The 24,730-nt window shown below is 45.4% G+C and overlaps 2 protein-coding genes across 3 annotated transcripts in view; one reads left to right on the plus strand and one right to left on the minus strand.

Annotated features, from left to right (window-relative positions):
* Nucleotides 1-805: 805 nt before the first annotated feature.
* LOC143983078 (THAP domain-containing protein 2-like) lies at nt 806-23,725 on the minus strand. Its single transcript, XM_077482336.1, has 3 exons — nt 23,420-23,725; nt 13,902-14,097; nt 806-2,824 (listed from the first exon to the last, which is right to left on the minus strand). The coding sequence occupies exons 1-3, from the start codon at nt 23,488-23,490 to the stop codon at nt 2,483-2,485; spliced, it is 609 nt and encodes a 202-aa protein (XP_077338462.1). The 5' UTR covers nt 23,491-23,725; the 3' UTR covers nt 806-2,482.
* Nucleotides 23,717-24,730, plus strand: part of PSPH (phosphoserine phosphatase) — a 33,528-nt gene continuing 32,514 nt past the window's right edge. Inside the window, exon 1 of one of the 2 annotated variants that reach the window (XM_077482335.1) lies at nt 23,717-23,864. The gene's annotated coding sequence lies outside the window, so the exon portion shown is untranslated. The remainder of the gene's footprint in view (nt 23,865-24,730) is intronic. The other variant, XM_077482334.1, reaches the window with a different exon arrangement.

Here is a 24,730-nt window from a genome sequence, read left to right on the forward strand (position 1 = left end):
GCTGAGAATCGGCTGAAAAACATTGGTTCAGCAAGAACTGTCCAGCTTTTGGCCTGCGTGTACAGCTCCTTTTTGTCTGACAGAAGGCTGTCAAATTGGCATGGTGGAAAATCGTCATCCAATTGGTGCTCACACTTACTGGCTAGAAGGACTTCCCTTCATTGTGCCAGGAGCTTCTTTGTTAGAGTGGTTTAATGGAAGAGATTGGGTACATACAATAAGCCTACTTCCAGGTCCTTTCGCATTTTAATTAAATTAAACAAATCCTCTCTATTCGTGTCTTGTGCCAGCTACTTTGATCACATATGCTCAGACCAGAAGTGGTTTGCTAATTGTACAGTCACAGCAGAATATTTACTGCAAAGGGCAGCACAAAGATGTTAACACGTTACACTGGCCTTCCCTGGTCCTTGCCAAAAGTAATTCTTGGAGCTCTTCTTTAAAGAGGAGCTGCACCCTTAAAAAAAAATATTAAAAGCCAGCAGCTACAAATATTGCAGCTGCTGACTTTTAATAAATTGACACTTACCTGTCCCAGGGTCCAGCGATGGCGGCAGATGACAAGCAATCGTGCGTCTCTCCGCTGCCATCCTCTGTCAGGGAATTGGGAAGTGAAGCATTGTGGCTTCACTGCCCAGTTACCTACTGCGCATGCGTGCGTCGTGCTGCACGTCTCCACTGGTCCCCACTGTGTCCTGGGAACTGTGTTTCCCAGAACACAACGGGGGGGGGGGGGGGGTGCACGCATCTGCGGCTAGTTTGTCCCGGGAATGTGGGTGCAGATACCTGGATTATATTCCCCCCCCCCCCCCCCCCCCCGAAAGGTGGCAATTGTGGCACCGGGGGGGGGGGGGGGGGGATCAGGTGAGCGGAACTTCCACTTCAGGGTGGAGGTCCGCTTTAAGAGAATTAATCTGCTGTGAAGCATTTATAGCTGCATATTTCAATAAACAAGGGCACTTATTGACTGGCTAAAATGAACCTTAGCCTTTCTTTGACACTGCCCATACACTTAAGAATACAAAATATGTTTATTATTACCTTAATTAAGCAGATAAGTTTTTACATGCCAGTTCAATATTAAGCTGTTGTATGAATGTATAAGCCTTCTAGTTTAGTGTATAGGTGTCCTTTTTATAAAGATTAATACATCGCTTTGCCAAAATACTGGCATCTGAAGGAAAACGGCTATCAAGCTTTAAGATTTAACTAAACCCCTTGGTTCTCGGAATCTGCAAGAATACACTAGTCATTTGTTGGACATGGTGAGATTGCATGTAATGCACTGCGCAATGGATAACAGCGTTGGGTATAGAAAGGGTCTAATTGTTTTCAAGTGCTTGCGAATAAATGGTTCACATCTTGCTATAGGTGTGTGCGGTTCAATAAATAAATAAAATAAAAAAATTGTATTTCCATAATTCTTGTATCATAACTGAATTTTAAAGTTCTAAACCTCTGAAATGAACAAAGAATAACTTTTCTGTACTTTGATCTTTTTACCCATTATGATTTTCTGTCTGCTCATCGAATATCTGCATGAGTCACTTCTGACAGGTCTATGCAAACACCAGGCAATCCTTGGAGATGGTGTGGGTTTATTTATTTTTTGTGTTTGGGGCAGGTTCACACTGCTGCGTGGTGCAAGATCACATGTGATTCGCACTGCGGTCCGAATCACATGTGATGTCCGTGCAATGCGAATTCAGCCATACAGATAGTGTGGCTGAATTCGGACCAAACTCACACGGGACCCTTTTGGTCCACAGCCGAATCAGATCGCATGGTGGTTCACACCCATGCAATAAGATTCCTGTCCGAATTTGCAGATCTCGCTGCGATATGCAAACTGATTTGGGGGTGTCGTTTTTAAATTGACACTCCCAGCAGTTTGCATAGGACAGTGTGACCTGCTGCCTGGAGACATGCTGGGAATCCGCAGTGGATTTGAAGGGTTCCCACATCGCAGCATTGTGAACCGGCCATGTATTTTCTCCACAACATTTGTGTTTGAAAAACAGCTATGCAAATATGTGACAGAAAATTGCAACAACTAACTTTTTTTTTTTTTTCCTCCCGGGTTTTTATTTTTCAGAAAATATTTTTTGGGTGGCTTCTAAGTAAATATCTAGATTAAGAAAAACGCTACATTTATATAAAAAAAAATAGGCTTGGGAGGACAGCAGTTTCTTTGGAGTGGTAAAGGAGCAGTGAACTCACCGTTGCTCTCCATTGAAATCAAAGGGGCAGCACTGTGATCCTGCCGGCAAAACGCCGCTCCAACCCCTTTTTGCCCTCCCCCCCCCCCAGCTGGGGGTTAAAAACGCCCCGCTAGCACTTGAATAGCGACGCTAAAAATGACTCGGCTTTACCGCCGATGTCCCTCGCAGCTCAGTGTGAAAGGGCTCTAAATATAAAACTAGCATTTCCTGAATAATGCACTATGGGTTGTAGAGTCCTAGTATAAATAGACATTTTCCTTTTATACCATTGTCCTAAGATTTGTTCTGGTCTCTTCTTTCTGTTCACATACCACTTCCTGGTTTGTGGCTCTTGACCCCTTGTTTAAATCTGGATTAATATCATCTAGCAAGCATTTTCCCTTTACTCTTCGTTCCCTCTGTTGATATATTTTTATTTTCTTGTGGGCAAGTTCCAGTTTCTTTTCAAGTTCCCAGATTTTTTTCTTTATGTCAGCAGGGCTTGGAAGGCAATAGGCATGATCATAGTGAGTTGCTGTTTGTTTCTGGCTGTCAAGAGAGTACAGTGGTGGAGGAGGCTGCTGGCTTAGTTTTGTAGTGGCTGCTTTCTTTAGGAGTGCTATCTGTAGACACAAAAATAATTGGAAATTAGACCCAAGTAACCTCTATTATTGATTAACATTGACTTTTTCATAGGGAGCCATCAGGAAGTGTTCTGATCTGAGTGTCAGGTCTCCTTTGCATCCCAGCGTTTAGCAGTTTACCCCTAGCTAGCGATTATTTCAGTACACCCACCAACTGTCCATATGCAACAAAACTCATTTTCCCCTTTCATATATAACACCAAACACGCCGACAGGAGCAAGGAGGAGGAGGGTGTGTTTAAATACCCCTGACTCCTCCTACAAACTCAGGCCCGCCTGCGGCCGGCCTTCTTATTTGTACTCCGAGTCTCAACGAGATCACGAGAGAATGATATGAAAGAGCACAAAGGGAAAAGAGTTGGGGTGTGCCGAAAGATCATGTAGTCAGTATACCTAAAGGGGGCAAAAAAATGAAGACAATAGGGTAGTTTAACAAACAAGTTTATTAACCAAAACCATAACATCAGTCAGTTAAATGTCTGAAAGCCTGAGCCATCTCAACCTGCGGATCCGGGATGTATCTAGTGAAACCTGCAGAGTTCCACCTCCCCAACTTCTTAATTACATGGGCCGGAATCTCCTGACGAGAAGCCGCCCCTATCCTAAAAGAATAGGCTGAAAGCTCTGCCGGGTTTAAACCTAGATTAGACCATAACATCCGGCAATGCCTGGTGAACTGTGCCATGGTGAGGGGAGCATGAGGAAAGGGTAGCAACGGGCTGTCCCTCGGCTTGCCCGCAACCAATGACCCGAGTTGATCCAAGACTGCCACGGCACCAGGCACCGCCGGTACTAAAACACCTCACATCCGTACCAGCCCCAAACTGCTGAGTTTTACATGCAGGCAAATGCAACCTGTAATGGTCCGGAAGCCTAACCAAAAGACCTACAGTGAGTACCCGTGAACCCGGGCCAGTACGGGTTAACTTCCCCCGGCCTAAGGAACCCAAAAAAAGCCAAATAGATGGCAGCCTTAAGGACTAAACTGAGGAACCTCCCAAAAGGCAGCCTGTGCAGTAGCTCTGACATGCCCCGGAAAATGGGCCCTGTGACCGGTAGTCTCCTGACCGAAGTAGGGGGGCTGCTCCTCAGGATGCCCCTCAGAATAGCCTTAACAGCATGCGCCAAAAAGATGGATGATTTATTCGGATCCTGCAGGGACAGGTGGTGCTGAACCCCTGCCAAATAAGTCTTGATGGTGCCATGAGACAACTTCAACTGGGAGTGGCAGTATGCCACAAACGCCAGCAGAAAACTTACATCATACCCATCGAAAAACGGAAATCGAGACCGGAAAAATCTGGAAAGTATTCCAGGCCGAGGCATACGCCTTCCTGGTGTTTGCTGATAACGACACATTGATCAGTGCTGCAGCGTCCAGTAAATGGGATTTCAGTCCAACCTCAACAGTGACGGCTGCGGGGAAGGTGTGGCGAAAACGTCTGCATCTGGGACCTGTTGGAAGAATAGTGGGAAGTTGAGCCGTGACAAAGCATCTGCCGCAACGTTCCCCACCCCACTGATGAATTTGCAAAGTATATGGAAATGGAACTGTAAGGACAACCAAATTAACCTGCGCATAAAGGACATGATGATCAAAGACCTGGACCTGCCTTTGTTGATAATCTCCACGGCCACCAAATTGTCCGTGGAGAACACCACCGTCTGCCCCGACCAAGACCCACTCCACACCTGGGCCGCTGCCACTATGGGGAAGATCTCAAACAAGGCAGAAGAATCTGTAAACCCTGGGATGGCCAAAATCTCCTCCGGCCATGGTCCGGCCAACCAATGGGTGCCAAAAATGGCAGCATAACCTACCGTGGCAGCCGCATCCGATCCCACCCGAGTAGAGGAAAGGGATGCCGCCGGAGTGAACATGGCAACCCCGTTCCAATGCCGGAGGAAATGATCCCACATGCGCAGATCCACAAGCGCGGCAGTATCCAGCTTGATGCGGGAGTCCGAATCCGGGGCCGATGGTAATAACGCCAACAACCTAGAAATAAAAGTTCTTCCCTGCGGAATAATCCTCATCGCAAAGTTCAACATACCCAATAACGATAACAACTCCACCTTGGAACAAGACTGTGAGAACGAGAAGGTATGAATACATTCCCTAATCCTGACCAGCTTGTCAGCTGGGAGACTGGCCTGCAAGGCCTTGGAGTCCAGTACGATCCCTAAAAAGGTCAATGCCGTAGCCGGGCCTTCCAACTTCTTGACAGCCAGCGGGACATTGAGAGCCATTAAAACAGAGCACAACTTGCGCAGATCCACAGGAGCTGGCCCAGGACTCTCAATGAGGAGGAAATCATCCAGGTAATGGATGACCTCGTGACATCCCTCCACATGAACGAGAATCCGAGCCAGGGCCTGCGCGAACGCATCAAACAACCAAGGACTGCTTTTCGAACCAAAGGTGAGCTTGGTAGCGAAATAGTACAGCCCCCTCCACTTCACCCCATGCCACTGCCAGAGCGACGGCATGATCGGAAGGAGCTTGAACGCGTCCGCAATGTCTGCTTTGGACAGCCAGGCGCCCCTCCCCACCTCGATGATCCGCTGGATGGCCTGATCTACTGAAGCATATTTCAAAGAAAATTCCTCTGATGGGATTAAGGAGTTTAAACTAGGCACCGCGGAGCAATGAGGGGCAGACAAATCGTAAATCAAACGTAATTTATTAGAAAACTTCCCCTTCACCAACCCCAAAGGATTGACCCTCCAATGCTGAAAAGGAGACACCCAAAAGGGACCAATGATGAACCCCTTGTCCAGCTCGGACTGCAGCAAGGTGTCTATCGCCCCCAAATCCACCATAGCGGACCTAAGATTGGGACTCTCAAACGTGCTTGTAGGCAGCGCAACAAAACCCGTATGGAAACCTTCCGTAAACCCATCCACCAAAAAAACCCTGGATGTAGGAGAAGGGTGAGTGATCAACCAAAACTCCAACAAATCCACATTGACCTGGCTCAGTCGGCTACGCTTGCCCTGCCTGAAAGAGCAAGCAGATTTAGGATGGGCCCTGAAACAACCAGAGCAAACCTGCTACAATCGACATTGACTGATCGACATTGACTGATTGACATTGACTAATTACAAACTCCGTAATTAAAATTATTACAAATCTGCGACTTTCCCAGATACTGAACAGGCCGCCCCAGCTTGTGAACAGTGGCAGACTGAGCCGTGGCTGGCAGAGCACTGGGGAAACCCCTAGAAGTGCCCGGGAGAACAGGGAACTCAGTGTTGGGGCACCAGAAGGCTGTGTGAGATGAAGACTGGCAAGTGGCGCAGACAGGAGACCTCAAACCGGCAAAATAGTATAGTATAATAGTATTAATAGTATCCACACTACTCCAGTTAGTGACCACCTGATGCTGAGAAAACATGGCCGCAGCTTTAGCAGATGGTCATAAAAAGCCGTTCCCCCAAATTTGTGACCCAACTCTACCACCGCATACAAATAATGATCCAACTCCTCCCTCCTGTGGGGACTCATCGAGCAAACATTGTCGCTGAACATACTGAATGCCAGCATAAACTCAGGGATCGAGAGCTTGCGGTTTAACCTATGGTCCCTGGACTTGATGATAACTAACACATCGCCGCAAGCATAAGACTTATTGTCAGCAACATCATGAGCAGCAATCAACAAGGAAGCCAGATTAACATCCTTGCCCTCCAAAATATCCCTCCTGAGATTCCCCGGGATAAAGTGGGCTGGGGTGACCGAAGGGACATCCGAACTAGTACCTGCCGCCACCTGAGCCGGCCCCAACACCATGGGAACCTCAGCTTCTGCTGTAATCCCAGAAGCCGCCAGATCCACAGGGGTCGGATTAGGACTGGACTCCAGCACCTCCACCCTGGCCCGTAATTCCTGAAAATAACCTGCCAACGAGCTAAGGGTAGCCTGGATCTGGGAAAGGGAAGAGGACACCGTACACAGGGTGGCCTGCTCCACGCCAGAACCTGAAGAGGTGGGGAACAAAAGTCTAAAAAGTTCCGCCTTGCGGGCTGAAGCAGAGAAAGAGATCCCCCTAAAACGCAATTCTGCCATCAATCTCGGGACAGTCCAGGTCCTCATTGAAGGCGAGCTGCCCTGATGCGAATGGAAGCAAAATCTCCGATATCCGCAGCCTGCGACATCTCTTAAATGAACAAAAACATATCCTAAATAAAACAAGTATGAAAACAACAACACCTAACGATCCCTTTCACCGACCACCAACTGAGCCGAAGCACCCCCCCCCAAAACGCGACCTTCCAAGACCAGAACCCACCTAACTTACCGGAGGCCGAGAAAAGTAGGCTAATTAAAAACGAAAACTCAGGCCTCCTGAACCTGAAAGCGTGACAGGCTTCCTGCCACTAAAACCAACTACCGGGTGAGGAGACCTGCCACCTGCCCTAAGCCCATTTAAAACGAACCTCTGCACCCGCTAAACCTAACCATGAGATAGAAACATAGCGTTGCAGCGAATAAGCCACAAAACGAGGAAATGAGAACCCAAGAGAACCACAATCCCAAACCTGACTTACCTTCGAGCACCTCCAACCCAGACAGAACAAGGCTTGTGACTGGCCCCTGATGCCTGCCCTACAACAAAAATATGAACGGAACTGAAAACCATGACAGACTTTACGAGCGTGCATGAAACGTAAAGACCCAACCTACGAACCTGAAAACGTGTCAGGTAATGAATGAAACTTACCCATCAAAAACATGAACGAGCCCTGATGTGACTAAACGGCTGAGGAGACTTGCCACTGCTCAAGACAATTAAAAACAAACATCTCAAACCGTATGACACCCACAGACGTGGTGGGTGACCCCGCAGTGGTGTGACAGCCCACCCCCAACCAACCCTTGGCCTGAGTAACCTGACCGGGAAACCTCAACCCCCCCACCCCCCGAACAAACTGAAACCCCCCCAACCTACGAGCCTCTGACATGAAAAACACTCGAACCCCAACGTGGGTGACCCACCCTCCCAACACTTACTGCAACGAGGGAATAGATAGATTAACAGGAAACGAGGAAAAACCTTGACCAGCAACGAGAAACTGAAAGACGTGAGACTCCCACCTGCAGAGAAAACAAGTTATATGGAACAAAACCACAACACTGGCTGCGTAAGAACCTGACCCCTCCCCCGTTGAGTGGGTGAATTGCCCAACCATATATGGCCAGAAACAGCCCCCCTACCAAACCCCCCCCCCCCCCCCCCCGCAAGTAACATGTACCCCAATGATACGCGGTTTCTCCTTTTCCCCATACCATGAGCCTAATTATGTCCTCTTTAATTCCAAACATTCCATAGCATCCATTAACCTCTCCCCCTTTTTAAAACTTCCCAATGACCACCCCCCCCCCCCCCCCTATATGCCCCTTACGGCCACAATGCATACCTCCCCTTAAAAAACTTCCCTTTTATATTCTTTTTTTTTTACTTTTCCTTGCTTGCATTTTCCTTTTTTTTTTTATCCTCTGTTTTTTTTTTTTTTTTTTTTACCTAATACCGCTCCCCCCCACCCCCATACCCCCTATGGCCACAAACCCAGACGTCACTACTCCGGCACACAAAAAACCCCATCCCCACCTTTCCCCATGCCTCACCACTTCCTTTGTGAAGAGGCGACAAATGACCTGCCCGAAACTCCGCGCGGAGCCGAGGATGGGCGAGAGGAACCGGGAAGAGCCGAAGAACGGGGAAAGCCGACCGCCGGCGGAACCAGCCGATTGCTGACGGAAGCAGCCGAAATGCCGACGGAAGCAGCCGAAATGCCGACGGAAGCAGCCGAAATGCCGACGGAAGCAGCCGAAATGCCGACGGAAACAGCCGAATGCCGCCGGAAATCGCCGAAGACGCCGAGACCTCGTGGAGACGTGCCGGAAATGACGAACAACCGCAAAAAACACCAAACACGCCGACAGGAGCAAGGAGGAGGACGGCGGGTTTAAATACCCCCCGACTCCTCCTACAAACTCAGGCCCGCCTGCGGCCGGCCTTCTTATAAATAGAAGTCAAATGAAGAAAAAAGCAATGCACAATAGAGGTACACCAGTAGGAGGACAGCTAATGGAGTTATAGGCAAACATCAATGCTTTAACAGAATATATTAATACAATTAAGCACACGTAGTAGAAGTAAGAGAAGAAACAATAAAAGTTGTTGGTAATGCGATTTCCACACATGTCAATGGTGAGGCGCGAGAGGGAGGACAATTATCCAAAGATGGTCTGATTGGCATGAATTGGGGTTCCCCCGGTAAATGTGATTGTTGGGGAGATATAATCATTTAGAGGTGGTAGGTCTAAGGTAGAGGACCAGGGTCAGTAAGCCAGTTGGTTAGGAATTTTCGCCATTTGAAGGTGTGCTCTAGCGAAAGGTGGAAGTGTGTGTTTAGGATTGTGATAACTTCTGTGCTTTAAGGTGGGTGGGGACATTTCCATTTTCTGGCAATAGCTAAACATGCAGCTATAAAGATGTGGGTTACAATGGTTTGAGAGCAGGGAGGCCACAGGGAAGATTCATTCCATGCCAAGTAGAACCATATGAGGAGTAGGGCTAAATAGAACATTAGTCATGGAGGTAACCAGAAGAGCAACACCTGCTCAGAATTTGAATAGGTTGGTCCATTGTCACCAAATATGGAGCAGAGTTCCAGTGTTTCCTCAGTTTCTCCAGTAGAGAGGTGATTCAGAGGGATATATACGTGGCAGTTATGCTTTTTTTTTTTTTTCTTTTGCATTGACTCCCGTTGGGTAATACAGTTTTTTTAAATCAACAGGTTTTATTTTGTTTACAGTGCATACATGTTGTAGTGTACAGTTTCAGGTATGGTACATATCATACATGACTTCAAGTAACAGTTGTCTCTACATCTCAGATCTTTATCATCACATCATATCATATCAAGGGAATACATGGGATAAATAAGAACATGGTTTCACTATATTGGGACTCGCTTTGTCACCCATGGGCTTGGTAATCCACGTGTCATCTACTTTCCCGTGCGCAGTGCATAGGTCAGGTTATAAGCAAGTGTCGGACTCCCACAGCCACCTGTCCCAGATTTTATAGTATTTCTCAGGACATCCTCTATTAGTGTATATAATTTTTTTTTTTATATGGGAGGGTATTGTTTATTTCTGCCTTCCAGTCTGCTATGTTCGGAGGGCAAGTCCTCATCCATTTTCTAGCTATTACCTTACACGCTATGCATAGCGTCTCATGCAGAAATCCCTTTGTGCACCTGCCAGTCGAGTCTGGCATGAGTTCTAGAAGGCACATCACTATCTGTGTCCAAAGTCCCTGTATTTTGGTGCATGACCATAGCAGGTGGATAAACGTGCCTGTCTCCCTCTCACACATTGGCCACAAATTGGACTGAGAGTTTCTGTATCTGGCTACCCTAAGGGGAGTGAGGTACGCCTGATGGATTATATAGGTTTGGGTCAGTGTCCGAGAGCTTTGGCAAAACCGTTTTACAAAGTGCCAAGGCTTCCCCCCATTCCTCATCCTCTATAGGTCCCACCGCCCTTTCCCAGCGAGGCTTAAGACCATACGCTAGTTTAGTTGTGACAGGAGTGGAGAGCATGTTATAAAATGCCGATATGAGCTTTTGAGGATCCGTATTTTTGACTATCGCCATGATTGCATCTGGAGTGGGTTGAGGAGGGGATGGTAGAAATTGATTTTGGGTTGCATGTTTGTCTTGTAAGTATCTGAAGAACATGTGATCAGGAAGGTTGTATTCTTCTTTGAGTGCGTGAAAAGTTTTTAGGGTCCCATGCGCAACTAACTTTTGTAGGTAGAAAATTCCATAAGCGGACCAGCAATCCACATCCGGGATTCGCCAGAACTCAAGTAGGGTCCTGTTGTGCCATAATGGGGTAATATCATTATAGTGGAGAATCTCCAGCTTGGCAGAAGCGATGTCTCATACACGCCTGTATTGTCGCAATAGGGCCTTCTCCCCGCTCCGCAAGCCAGCATTTCCGGGGCCTATTATCACATATAGTGAATCTTCCGTGCATCTGGCCCACTTGGGGCACATCAGCTGGAGGAACCGCTCTCTGTCTGTCTTGTCTATGTGGTATAATTGGGATGCAATATAATTTAAGTGGGGATCAGGCAACGCCATACCTCCCAGGTCTGTAGGGTTTTTGAGTGCCTGCCATGCCAGTTTGTGTCTGTTAGGACCCCAGACAAACGGTTTAAGGAGGGCTTCTAGAGTATTATTTCAAAGGTAGGTATGTCGGGGAGTGCCATATCGCATATAAAATTTTGGGAAGTAGAATCATCTTAATTAAGTTTATTCTCCCCCATACTCCCAGTGGCAGACGAGCCCAAATCCTGAGCTTAGTTTTCACATATGAGATAAGGGGTTCAATATTTAGATGTATGTAGTCTGTCGATATTCTGGACACCTGTACCCCAAAGTATTTAATGGTACTAACTCTTTGAAGAGGTAACATGGCTTGTGACTCGGTTGGTGGGAAACTGTCTATTGGTAGTATCTGAGATTTCTCCCAATTAATTTTTAACCCAGAAAAGGTCCCAAATTGCTCAATTGCGTGTAGTGCCACGCGCAAGGAGGGACCCGGGTCGGCCAGGTACAACAAGGTGCGGTCAGTCGCCCCTGCCATGAGCAGGCCCACGTTCCAGCCAGGAGATGACCTCGCGAGGGTCCTCAAAAAAACAACACCCGGCCATCATGTTCCACCCTCAGACGCGCAGGGAAGAGCATGGAATACTTCAGGTGACGGTCACGAAGTCTGCGCTTGACCACCATAAAGCTCTGTCAACGTGTCTGTATTTCGGCCGAGAAGTCAGGAAATATTGCCACCTTGACGTTTCCTACTGGGATGTTGCCCCTCTCTATTAGTAGGTCCTTTTAAACTTTGTTCTGACTGCACTGATCAGGCCCGTGAGTCTTGATTAGTGAAGATTTCCTATTTGGCAGTGGCAAAATATTTGTTGACCTCAGACCTATTGCCTTAATCTATTGCTAAAAGAATCTTAATTTTATGAAGTCTGCATCATGATACACAAATGATATTTTCTGCCCATAGATTTGCTTTTTTGGGTACACGTGTTCGTGTGATACAGCTGTTGGAGCACAACAGATCTCCCTGCACTGTATGTTACTTGAATTAGAGCTCTATTACTAGTAAAACTAATCACAAGATTGGATTCAGGCATTCCTTAAATCTCTGTACCAAAGTGTTTCATGAAAGTACGTACCACCTCTTGACCATAGTGGCAAATATGTATAAAACTGCTACACATTCCCTTTAGGAAGCATTGTGCATATACAGTAAATAGCAAACAGAATGAGAAATTGCATTCAAGTATATGCTTGCTGAAAATCATGGAGAGTTACCAAAGGGAGCAACGGAAAATTGGATTCATACATACAGAAATAATGGATGGGGGGGGTTAGAACAACCATTCCCTTTTCTTGTATAGTGTAAGTAGGCTTGCATCTAGCTGCCGATGTGCCCCCCACTGTGCAATCTTTTCTGCTTTTGGTTATATGTAATCTTTGTTGGACCATGGCTCCTCCATATTCCTGGAGGGCCTGCAGGTTATATAGGAGAGGCTCTTGCGGTGTAATCTGAAGGCCTGTGCTGTCACAGGAAAGAAGAAAGTCCAGAATTCGCAGCACTTCAACCTTTTTTGCATCATCTTGTAAACATCAGACTGTGTTGGGTACAGTGAAAGTTAATGCCTTTTGTGCTACAGGCAGCGCTTACTCATGAGGTTGAGTAGGTGTGAAATGTGTTCACTTTCACTGTACCCCACATTGTGACGTTTTTTACAAGAAGATTCAATAAAGGTTGAAGTGCAGCAAATTCCGGACTTTCTTCTTTCCTGTATATCTGCAGACCAGCTGTGCTAGCGTCTTCATCTTGGTTTTGCAATAGGTGGATTGATGACTGCTCTTCTGGAGCAGCTTTGCTAGTGACTGCGCTGTGCATTTGAGAGTGTAGGAGACAGCTGTCCATAGCTGAGCCAACAAAGGGTGCTGCCACAGCCTCTTCTGAAACCGATAAATATATCATTAACAATATTTTGTATTTTCACAGCCAGCAGCTGAACCTCAATGCTGCGTTCCATGTTTTTCATTGTCACCATCAAAACTTGTTGACAAAGCTCAATAGCTCAAGCTAATGTTTACACACAGCTTTCCATTAAAAAACAACAAAAAAAACAACAACTTTATGGCCAATATAATGCTGCAAAGTTGAATCAAGGGTAATCAGAATGTATGTGTTTTCTACGTGGATGAATTAGCACTTGGATATTCAAGTGACTTGAATCCTTTTCCTGGGGATTACAGTTCAAGTCATTCATTTTGCCTGCAGTGCATGTTCTAACCGTGATATGTGCTAGCTTTAGGAACATTATTTATTTTTTAATCTTCAAGTTGCACAACCTGTGTAAAGCCTTTAATACCTGCATAATATATAGGAAATGAGGGGGAGGGCGCATTGACCTAGTGCATTACCAAAATGTATTCCAAGTTAAAAACCTTAATGATTATACTCAGATGTAGTAAATAGACATATCACAACAAATGCAAAAGTTAACCGCATTTCTTAGGTCTGTTGTGAGGGACCGGTGATGCTAGGAGACCAGGCGGAAATTAAAATGGCTAACACGTTTTGAGGGAGTAACCTTCCTCAAAACCAAAGCTCTGTATGAGAGTATAATTATTGCAGTTTTAAACTTGGAGTTAAATTTATTTTTGGTAATGCAAAAATGGTAATCCCTCCCCCCCCCTATATAATATAATATAATATTATTTATATATATATATATATATATATATATATATATATACTTTTACAGTTCTAAGAACACCCATTGTTCTGAGGGGGACAGCAAGACCATTGGCATTGAAAAACGTTGTCTGCACCACAAACTCCTAGTCCCACTGCCCCAGTGTGGGAGATTTGTGTTGTGAATTTAATACCGGCATACCAGTTTTCCGTTTGCAATTGTAAATAAGATTTCTTGTACACAATACTTACTTTTTCCAGCATATGGTCGGGATAGATAAATATTGTGGGTGCAGCATTAACTCTCAAACGCACGGTTTGTCCTGTTCTGTCAAAACATGCCTCGTCAAAATGTTTGGAACATAAAAATGTGTGCAGACTTGGGGTGAAATGTTCTCGGTTAAGGAGGCTCAGCCACAGTTTTCGTCTCTCTGGGTTGGATGGAAATCTGACAAATAAATGGTACAGTAAAATTTAATGTTTCTACAAGGTCATTACCAAGGTACCAATGTTGGTGATGAAACTGATTGTAAAGTCTTCAATTTTTTCACATGTAAGGTGCATGTAGCAGAGATAATTTGTGATGTCATGATTGGAATGTGTTACAATGCTTTAAAAAAAATAAAGTTTGTATTTATATATGTACATGGAGGCAGCCATATTGGTTTATTCTTTTCTGCTCCTTCTCACAATGAGTCCATGGAATTGATTTACTAGTAGAGGGGTGTCCAACCTGTGTCCCAGCATTAAATCGTAAAATACATTTTATTTATTTTATTTTATTTTACATTTTTGTGTTGGGCCACATTTGGGATGCAGGTTGGACACCCCTCCTATTAGTAAATCAACTCAATTGACTTGCATTGTGAGAAGGAGTAGAATAAACGAATGTGGCTGCCTCTATGTACATATATAAATACACCCAGGTTTTTTGTTTTTTTGTTTGCCAAGTGTAAACACGTTTGGAAAAAAAAAATGCACGCAGCCTAATTAAAATTTGACAATGTCTTTTTACTGGACTTTTCTAACTTTTATCTTTCCAAAGAAAAACTTCCTACTCTTCACATTTATGTCTTATTCATGTTGTCAGTTTTTGGCAGCAGCTATTTTCTCGGGTACATTATCTATATCAGTGATTGTTAACGTGTGATCTGCCTGACTTTTTCTGCTCATCAGCTATCCTTATAGTTAGTGTATTTTATGTGTGGCTCAAGACCATTCCTCTTCTTCCAATGTGGCCCAGGAAGGTCAAAAGGGAATTTGTCCCAGCCCTTTTCCTTGCAAAGTGAACAGCCTATTTCCCATTATCAAATCAATGTAAAAAATAATGTAAGAGTCGATATATTATACTTCACCTCTACGGAGGCCCATGTCTCCTACCTTTGCTCCATTAAAGAGCTACAGCCTACATCAGACTCTTTTGGCATTTGAGTGTTTTTAAACACATAATAAAAAAAAAGAAGCTTCTACTTGCCTACTCTATACAGTGGTTTTATACAGAGTGGTCCCTATCCTCCTCCTCTCAGGCCCCTGCCAGTGCTCCTTCTCTTCTTGGTGTACTGCCATAGGAAAGCACTTCCTAGCATGGCACACCTGCAAGCTCAATCTTGAGCTGCATTGTCTGTGTCTTGTCACTGGTTTGACCGGCAGCAGGGGGAGCCAATGGCTCTTGCTGCCTCAGTGAAACCCATGAGGCTGGGGAGTGGGAGAGAGTTGCTGCAGACCGGCACATTGATGCATTGCGTACTCTGCCAACTGTCAGTGTGAGGGGACAATACTTTTTGCTCAAACATTTTTTTTACTTGAATGTATTAGGTAAAAAATGTTTAGGCTTTAGAACCACTTTAAGGAGATGTCAAGTGCTGTGGTTCTTTAAGGCTTTATGTACAGGGGACGTTTTTGCAACCTGTCCTGAACGATTTACCTTGACAGATGGTAACCCACGTTTAAAATGTCTGGTTTGCATTTAGAAGCGTTTCTTTAAAAAAAAAAAACATGGAATACTTGGCTTCTGAACCCATTTTTTTGCTTTTAAAGAAACACTGTTAAACGCAACTGCCTAAAAACGGCAAACTGTGTACATGGTCACATAGGATAACATTGAATGAGTTCAGGGGCAGTTGAAAAAAGTGTCCAACTGCCTCTGAATGTATGTTTAGCAGCGTCCCGTTTACATGGGGCCTAAAACTTGGTGTCTTGGTGAAATTGGGGGGGGGGGGGGGGGGTGGAATGCTGTTAGTAATTTATTTTAAAACGTTTTCTCTTTCGTTCACTGACTGACACGGCTCCATTAATCTTGACCATAGGGCTGTTTCGCCACCTTCAGGAGAGAACTAGGCAGAACATGTTATACATGTGAAAAAACAGAACTTTATAGTTCTGCCCAGGGGGCGGTCCCTCCAGTAACATCCCCTCCAACCTGCCTCCTGCAGCTCAGTTTTTTTCTGCCTAGTGAAGGAGATGGACCTAGGAACCCTGCAGGCCCATCGGTCCTGGGATTTTTTTGCAGAAGTTTGTCTTTTGTGCAAGATTTTGGATCCTATGATCTACTATCAACAACCGGCTGGGTGACAGGCTGGATAACCTTATCCTTGTAGTCTCCCCAGCCTTATCCTTGTAATCTCCTGTGCGTGATACTCTGAAGATCAGGATACAGCAGGTCCTTCTGCTTCAGTAGTGGTCCCTTTTGGGTCCCGTAAGCCAGCCCATACACTCAAGGTCTTTCCGTATCTGACTTATTTAGATTAGTTCATTTACATAAATGGGGTGACCGCAACGGACCTTTTTGGTCCCAAAAAGCATGGCGGTGCATTACACCTTTGAGGAGAACCTTCTAAATGTTTGGCTCCTCCACTCGCGGACCCCCCAGTATCCGGGTTAAATAAAGTAACCACGATCCCGGTAAAGGGGGCTCCTGTGTTTAAGGACCCCATGGACAGGAACCGAGGCAGTGGCCCATTCCTTATTTATGGTTGGGGGGGGTCAGCAATACGACCAGTACTGACCACAGCACTTGTGTGGCAGACACTTACTGAATGGGCAAAACTTTTGCACCGCGAATTGGAGAAGCAGCAGGCTACTCCCGTCTGCGTGGAACTAGCAGACCAGTTATTGCACGGTTGTTGTACAAGTAAAAAAAAAAAAGCCTTGACGGATCTACCCTTCCTTGGTGAGTGGCTCTTTGGAGCCTCGTTGAATGGCATTATTAAGAATGTCACAGGTGGGCAGAGTACCTTACTCCCACAGGCCAGGAAGACTAAGGCGCCACGCCGCAGGCAAGGGCCCTCATTTTCTGCTCAAAAGAGGTTTGTTCGTCTGTCCGGGACTTTGGCTAAATCTCCCAGTCCAACAGGACGACCTCTGAGGGACAAAAGCGTCCCTGGAACTGCAAGCCTGCGAGCAAAAGTGCTTCCTCGTTAGTATAGCGGAGAGTATCCCTACCTGTCACGTGTCAGACCAGGGTTCGATTCCCCGATGGGGAGCCAACCGCATAAAGGTTTGCCCCCGCCCCTCTTATGGGTGGAGGGGGTCACCTTCGGGAGTTACCGCCCCGTGGGCCTCTCTGCTATCTGATAAATGGGTCTAAACAGATTTCTTCTCCAGCATACCCTTACTCCTGGCTCGCTGGGAGGCCCTATTGGGGCAGTATGGGATCTGCTAAGCCGCAGGGTGATAGTGTCTGTTCCGGAGTTGGAAAGGTTCCAGGGGCTTTACTCCAATCTGTTTGGACATACCCGTTCCTTTTTGGGGACTACAATCTTGGCAATCTTGGCAATTGAGACTACAATCAATGGAGCCTCAATTGCTTTGTTAAAGTACAGAGGTTCAGAATGGAATCAGTTCGCTCAGTAGTCGCTGCACTTCATCAAGGCATCTTGATCCAGAATTGCAGTCGGGGAAGCCCACTACCAGTTTGTGGCTCCCCCTTTTTGGCTTGGCTTCAGCACCCCAAGTCTTTACCAAGGTATTGACTCCAATTTTGGCATTGTTGAGACAACACGGAATCGTAGGTTCTCTGGATGATCTCCTTCTGAGAGCAGCTTCCGCCTCAGAATTAAAGGATGTGGCGATCACCATGCAGACCCTGCAGGAATTTGGGTGGCTGCTCCAGTAATACTGATTGGCCTTGGCGTCCCTGGCGCGCCGACCTAGTATGCCTGGTTGCGAAGGCTTCCTGGTGACTGCCGTTGTGAGAGGATCTTCTGTGTCAGATTCTCCATCTTGTTTCACCATCACTGGTTTTAACGGCATGGCTGTTGAAAGTCAGATGCTAAGGTACCGAGGCCTATCAAATATGTTAAGAGCACGGAAATCTTCTTCTTGGAAGATATACCGTCGTACCTGGAAGGCATACATCTCTATGTGTGAGGAGAAAGGATGGCATCCGCGCACCTATTCAGTTTCCAGGATCCTGCTGTTTTTACAGCGAGGAGTAGACCAGAAGTTGGCTTTAAGCACCATTAAAGGCCCAATATCAGCCTTGGCTGTCTTTTTTCAGCGACTCCTGGCGTCTCACTCTCTAGTGAGCACTTTGGTTCAGGGGGTCCGACATGTAGTTCCTCCGGTGCATCCACGGTTACCCCCGTGGGAGCTGAACCTGGTGTTATTGGTGCTTCAGAAACGGCCATTTGAGAACGTCAGAGAAATTCCCTTGTTAACTCTTTCCCAGAAAGTGGTCTTTTTAGTGGCCTTTACATCAGCCAGGAGGGGTTCAGAACTGGCGGCCTTGTCTTGTAAGTCACCTTATCTAGTTATGCATAAGGATAAGGTGGTGTTGCATCCGCAACTTTTTTTTTGACGAAGGTGGTTTCGGCGTTCCATATCAACGAAGATATGGTGTTACCATCTCTGTGCCCTAAACTGACACATACTAACAGGTGGTCCTTTATTATTCCCTGGCTGTGGTCAGGGCTATTAGGATATATTTGTCTGCCACAGCTCCCTTTCGGAAGTCAGATCTCTGTTCGTTTTGGTAGCTGGTCCGAAAAAGCTCTCGTTGACCACCATTTCCAGGTGGATCAGACAGATGTGGTACAGGCCTACGCCTTGAAGGGGCAGGTGCCCCCCTTTCCTGTCACGGCCCATTCCACCAGAGCAATTGGGGCCTCTTGGGCTTCCGATATCGAGCCTCAGTCGCTCTGGTGTGTAAGGCGGCGACTTAGTCGTCCGTTCACACTTTTACCAACTTCTACAGAGTGGATGTAAGCGAATCGTCTGATGCCTGCTTTGGCCGCAAAGTTCTGCTGTGTAATGTTGCAATTCTGCACTCCTTTTTCTGTTTAAAGAAAATAGTTACTTTGAGTATAAAGCACGGTTGCATTGTTGACCAAGTTCTGATGCGGCTAGATAGGGGGTGACTCCCTTGAGAGGGAGCACTTTTGGTTGTGGGTGACGGTTTTTTTTTTATGCTGTTCCCACCCCCTCGTTATGACACTGCTTGGGGACATCCTTATGGTCAAGATTAATAGAGCTGTCAGTCAGTGAATGATAGAGAAAATAGGATTTTTGTACTCACCGTAAAATCCTTTTCTCTGAAGTTCACTGACTCAGCACCCGCCCTTCCTATTGGTTTTACGTTATACTGCTTGTTGACGTACTGAGCTGCAGGAAGCAGGTTGAGGGGATGTTATTGGAGGGAGCGCCCCCTGGGCGGAACTAGAAAGTTCTGTTTTTTCACATGTATAACCTGTTCTGCCTAGTCCTCTCCTGAAGGTGGTGCAAAAACCCTATGGTCAAGATTAATGGAGCTGTGTCATTCAGTGAACTTCAGAGAAAAGGATTTTATGGTGAGTACAAAAATCCTATTATCTTAGCCCTTGCTAAATCCAGCTTGTTACATGCAACCTGGTACTAAATTTAGCATGGCTTAAGTGGACTCTTGCCATAATGTGTAAGAATGTACAGTACACTTGTACGTTAGGGCACACTTGCCTCTGGAAGGTCCCTGTTTGTGGTGATAGGTTCAAGTTCCAGTCACTGCTTTGTCTAATATTGCCACCATTTCCCCTGTTCCCTCTTTCAGGTCCAGTTGTGCACTACTGACAATATAACTCCTGTAAAATGGAGTTACATCTATGCAGGGCTCAAGTCCTACGGGGGCGCATTGGGAACGGAGTTCCTGTACTTTTTTCACAACAGGAACTCAGTTCCCATTAGCAGCCATGTCCTGTAAGACTTTGAAGTATGCGAGCTGTGTGGCAGGTGCTACACCAGCAGCTGCCGCCACAGCTTGCAATAGTAAGTGCCACACACCTGACCATTCAGGCATTGCCAGTAGGGGGCCCCATGACAGCTTCTGCTTCCATCTACCTGTCAATCATATGCATATGAGCGTATCTTTTTTTTTTTTTGTGGGCGAGTGGATCTTGGGTGGGAGTTCCCACACTTTTTTCCCCAGGACTTGACCTCTGCATCTATGGTCAGTTTATGGCCTAGCCCCAGGCAGAACTTTGCAGTGGGGCTTCCCCCACGGCTAGGGGTTAAATGCTTCTTCAATGGGCTGGGGCCATGAAAAGCAATTTTACTTACCTAGCCCCCACTACCTGGCCGCTGGCTCTCTACTCTCTAACACTTCAGTGGTCTGTACCTGCATTAGACTTGATGACATCAGAGGATCTGTGGCCCAACAGCATGGGGAAGAAGAAACTATGGGACCAGTCTAGTGATGCAGTGGGAATGGAGGCTTTTTGCAGCTGTTTGTAAAATAAATAAGCATTTAAACCGTGCAGTTGCAGTCCTATGGCAAGGCCCTATTTTTGTTTCCCCAGATCAGCTTTAGTAAGAAATTATACAGAATTGATATAGTGCCAACAGTTTTTAAAGTGCAGCACAATATAAAAGTACAGTTCTAATACAATTCAAGATAAATAAAATGGCAGTGCTCCAATTCATGAAATTGTTCTCTACCCAAAATCATTTATTTCCCTGCTATCTCTGTATCACACACATGTTTTAGTTTTACCACCAACAAACATCTTCCGGAAACTCTCCAAAATCTGTTGTCCCTGTAACAGAGGAACGTGTAATGCATGATATAATGTAAGACAGAAGGGACTGCTAATTGCAAGCAGTTAATATTTTAGATACTATATGTGATTTCAGGTGGAGAGCAGTTACATGCATTTTTATAGTACTAATTATTATTATTATTCACGATTTATATAGCGCCAACAGTTTACACAGCGCTTTACAGGGGGGACAACACAATTACAGTACAATACAAAAGGTACAGGAGGGAGGTGGTACAAAAGGTAATAGCTGCAGAGAATGATTTGATGGGGGTGGCTTGGGGACAGTTGTTAGGTGGATGTGGGATAGGCTTCCCTGAATAAATGAGTTTTCAGGGAACTCCTAAAGGTGGACAGGGTAGGGGCTGATCGGACAGATTGGGGCAGGGAGTTCCAGAGGATGGGAGAGGCTCTGGAGAAGTCTTGAAGGCGAGCATGGGAGGAGGTAACAAGGGAGCTAGAAAGCAGGAAGTCCTCGGAGGAGTGGAGGGGACGATTTGGGCGATATCTGCAGATGAGGTTGGTGATTTAGATGGGGGCAATGTTGTGGATGGCTTTGTATGTTTGGTTAGCATTTTTAATTTTACACGGTGGAGTAGGGGAAGCCAGTGAAGGGATTGGCAGAGAGGGGCGGCAGTCACGGAACAATTAGTGATACTATACAATACTAATGTATTGTTTAGTCTTTTGTTATCTGATTTTATGCAAAGCATGATTTTAGGAACTTAGGATGGAGTACTGTTTATGTATGCATTATGTATTTGTAAATGATTTGGTACATGGTTTAGTATTCACTAAGATGTGTTAACTGAGAATGTGCGTTGGAGAAGAGGTACAACACCCGATGCTGGATAAAAGATTCCTTATTTAAACCCTCAACATTTTTAACTTAACATATTAAAAAATAAATATTGATCAGTAAAGCTATTTGTTAAAATTGTTACCTCAGCACTTACAGTTTACAATTTTCAATGCTTCTGGCCCCTGCTTGGCCAGTGCTGCTTTCACAGTGGACAGTGCAGTCTCCAGCCAGTCTATTAGCTTGGAGGAGGGATAAGGGAGTGCCTTGCTATCCTAGACCAGCCTTTTTCAATCAGGGTATCTTCAGTTTTTTTCAGGGGTACATTGGCAAAATTTCCCAAAAATGGTACACCATCCAGGGGGTGGATCTTTTAGTACACAAAGCCACAGGCTTCTAGCTGCCTGCATCCTAATAACCAATGAAGTCATTGATTGATAAGGAGGACGACTGGCCCCTGCCTCTCTCCTGTCCCTCTCCATCAGCACCGGGCCACATTAGCTGAGTGAGGGAGAGAAATTCAGGGAGAAGAGAAATGCTGGAACACTAGTCAGTGTTGCTTTGGAAGAATAAATTGCCTGCAATTTTGGGTGTCCTATATGGGTAAATGTTGCTACATTATGTAAAGCTATTCGTTTTGTTTTTTCAATTTTAGAATGGGGTACCTCCAGAATTTTTCAAGGGTGAGAAACCCTGTCCTAGACTGTGGGGCTGTGTTTTTCCTTGATGCATGCAGTGTAGGGAGACAACTATAGTCCCTTCAAGCAAGGGTGACTCCATATGATGTTGAAAGAGCAAGGAGCCACCCTGAGCTAGGAAACCTGGCGCAAAGGTCATGGCATTACCTTAAACTGGAACGCAGGCAAGGATTAAATGATAAGTTGTGTATTCAGTAAGCAATTCAAAAATAAGACTGGGGTAATACAAAAAACCATCCATACTCACCTCTATCCCACAGCATCAATACCACATCTGCTATAAGACTGAGAATTCATTGCTGCTGCTTGCTCAGTTCTGTCAGTCACAGGCTCTCTGCTCTACTCCTCCAGCGCTCACTGGAGCGTCAGACTGGAAAGGGGTTGGAAGCAGCTATCAATCAGACAGCTGGGTGGATCCAAACAATTATGTCAGGATCCTTCCAGAGCCTGGAAGGGCTCAGCTGATAGTGAGAAACGCTGGGTTACAGGAGAACAAAAGTAAGTGCACTCCTGTGACCCACAGCAGAAGTTTGACCAAAAAAGCTTTAGCCATACTTCTCTTTTAAATCAGCCGCTGAAAGCTCTTAGAAAACTGAGAGTTTAATATTACTTTAAAAAGTCTAAATCTGACTGGGGCAAAATTATAAAGGCAGATGAATCTGATTGGCTGTGGGGCAAAATATTAAAGGCAGATGATGAATCAAATTGGCTGTAGGGGAACATTATAAAGGCAGATGTTGAACCTAATAGGATGTGGAGCAACAGTATAAAAACAGATGATGCATCTAATTGGCTGTGGGGGAATAGTATAAAGACAGCTGATGAATCTGATTGGCTGTGGGTGAACATTATAAAGGCAGATGATGAATCTGATTGGCTGTTGGGCAACGGTATAAAGACCAATGATGGATCTGATTGGCTGTGGGGGGACATTATAAAGGCAGATGATGAATCTAACTGGCTGTGGAGTAACAGTATAAAGACAGTTGATAAATCTGATTGGCTGTGAGGGGATATTATAAAGGCAGATAATAAAACTGGCTCTGGGGCAACAATATAAAGACAGATGATTAATCTGGTTGGCTGTGGGGAGACAATATAAAGGCAGATTATAAAACAGATTGGCTGTGGGGGGAACAGTATTAAGACAGTTGATGAATCCGATTGGCTATGGGGCAGTAGAATAAAGTCAGTTGCTGAATCTGATTGGCTATAAGGCAACAGTATAATGACAGATGATGACAGAGCCATGTATTTGTTACCTACCTATGAAACGTAACATGGCTGTCTCTTTTAGAATTGTTAGAACACCCAAATGCTGCACAAGTGGTGGGCATTGTCCTCACTCCACTCCCTGTCTACAGTCCATCGTGTAGTAGTATTATTTCTCAGGAGTAATGGAATAAATCCTCATCCATTTCCAACATGGCCGCCGATGGCTTCAGCAGGGTCACGTGAGCAGAGCTTCGTCCCAGGCTCCTGTGACGTCACGATTTAAGGTAGACCGGAGTAATTGGATGGTGTGGCGGAGAAATGTGCTGTGTACAATCACCTCCCACCCGAGTAGAGCTGGTTCAGCAGGATTGTTAGAAATAGCAATCAGGTCAGCGAGGTTGTCTTGTAGAGGAATTGAGGCAAAGGTCTGTGCACATTGGACTTGTGTGGGAGAGCTGACAGACTGACAGAGGAGCTTCACAAGCCGGCTGACACTGTAAGTCATTCATTACTACACATCGCTAATTCCCCCCATCCATGGATGAAATGATTTCTTGTATTTATATGAGAGCACAGATTGTAATGAGCTAGTCTATGTATTATGTGTGTGATGCCTACAGGAGGCTGATCTAATGGTGCTGAAGGGAGAGAGCTGATGCAATCATAAGCCCTAAACTCATCATCTGTCATCCGAGCGGAGCCCCCGACCAATCACATAGCCGATCTATACGATTCCCTGACTTCTACAGCCAATCGTTCACTACTGGCAGACTGCTAGAAACTTGGAAGACACGTTTTTTGTTTTTTTAGAAGAATACTGCTTCAAAAATAGATAATATCTTGTGTATGTATGATATAAAAAGTCATCAGTGTCATCATTTTATTCAAATTATTTCTGCATCAGTAGCTTTGACAATAACAACAACATGCATCTCTTATACAATTGCTACATTGTACTATATTCAACACAATTGTATTGTTTGCAGCTCTGTCTCAGCATGGAAAGTATCAGTAATGTATGTATATTATGAGCTATGGGAGATTATTTTTTTTCTAAAGCAAATAGGCTGTTTACTTTAGAAGGGAATTTTCCTGGAGTTTAGTGAATGGGGTGATGCTCTACTGACTTCCATCATCCAATCATGCGCAAGCAAAGTACCGTGTTTTTTTTCTTCTTTCATTCTCCTTGCAAAGTGGTTCTATGGCTGGATTCACACCTATGCATTTTCAGTACTTTTTGCATTTTGCAGATTTGTACTACAGAACGTGTTCCATAGAAAACCATGTTAAATGGACTGTATTGCAAATCTGCAAAATGCAAAAAGCACTAAAGCTGCATAGGTGTGAATCTAGCCTAAAGGT

Source organism: Lithobates pipiens, unplaced genomic scaffold (genome assembly GCF_037356315.1).
Source record: "Lithobates pipiens isolate NorthernLeopardFrog02 unplaced genomic scaffold, aLitPip1_a1.2 Scaffold_16, whole genome shotgun sequence".
In the NCBI taxonomy this organism is placed as follows: Eukaryota; Metazoa; Chordata; class Amphibia; order Anura; family Ranidae; genus Lithobates; species Lithobates pipiens.

Excerpts from the sequence above, each read along its gene's own strand:
- LOC143983078 (XM_077482336.1), bottom strand. The coding sequence starts at position 23,490 with ATGCCCACCACTTGTGCAGCATTTGGGTGTTCTAACAATTCTAAAAGA. Across the intron at positions 14,098-23,419 it reads AGCCATGTTACGTTTCATAG|ATTTCCATCCAACCCAGAGA; the intron begins GTAGGTAACAAA and ends TTTATTTGTCAG. Across the intron at positions 2,825-13,901 it reads CCGACCATATGCTGGAAAAA|ATAGCACTCCTAAAGAAAGC; the intron begins GTAAGTATTGTG and ends TTGTGTCTACAG.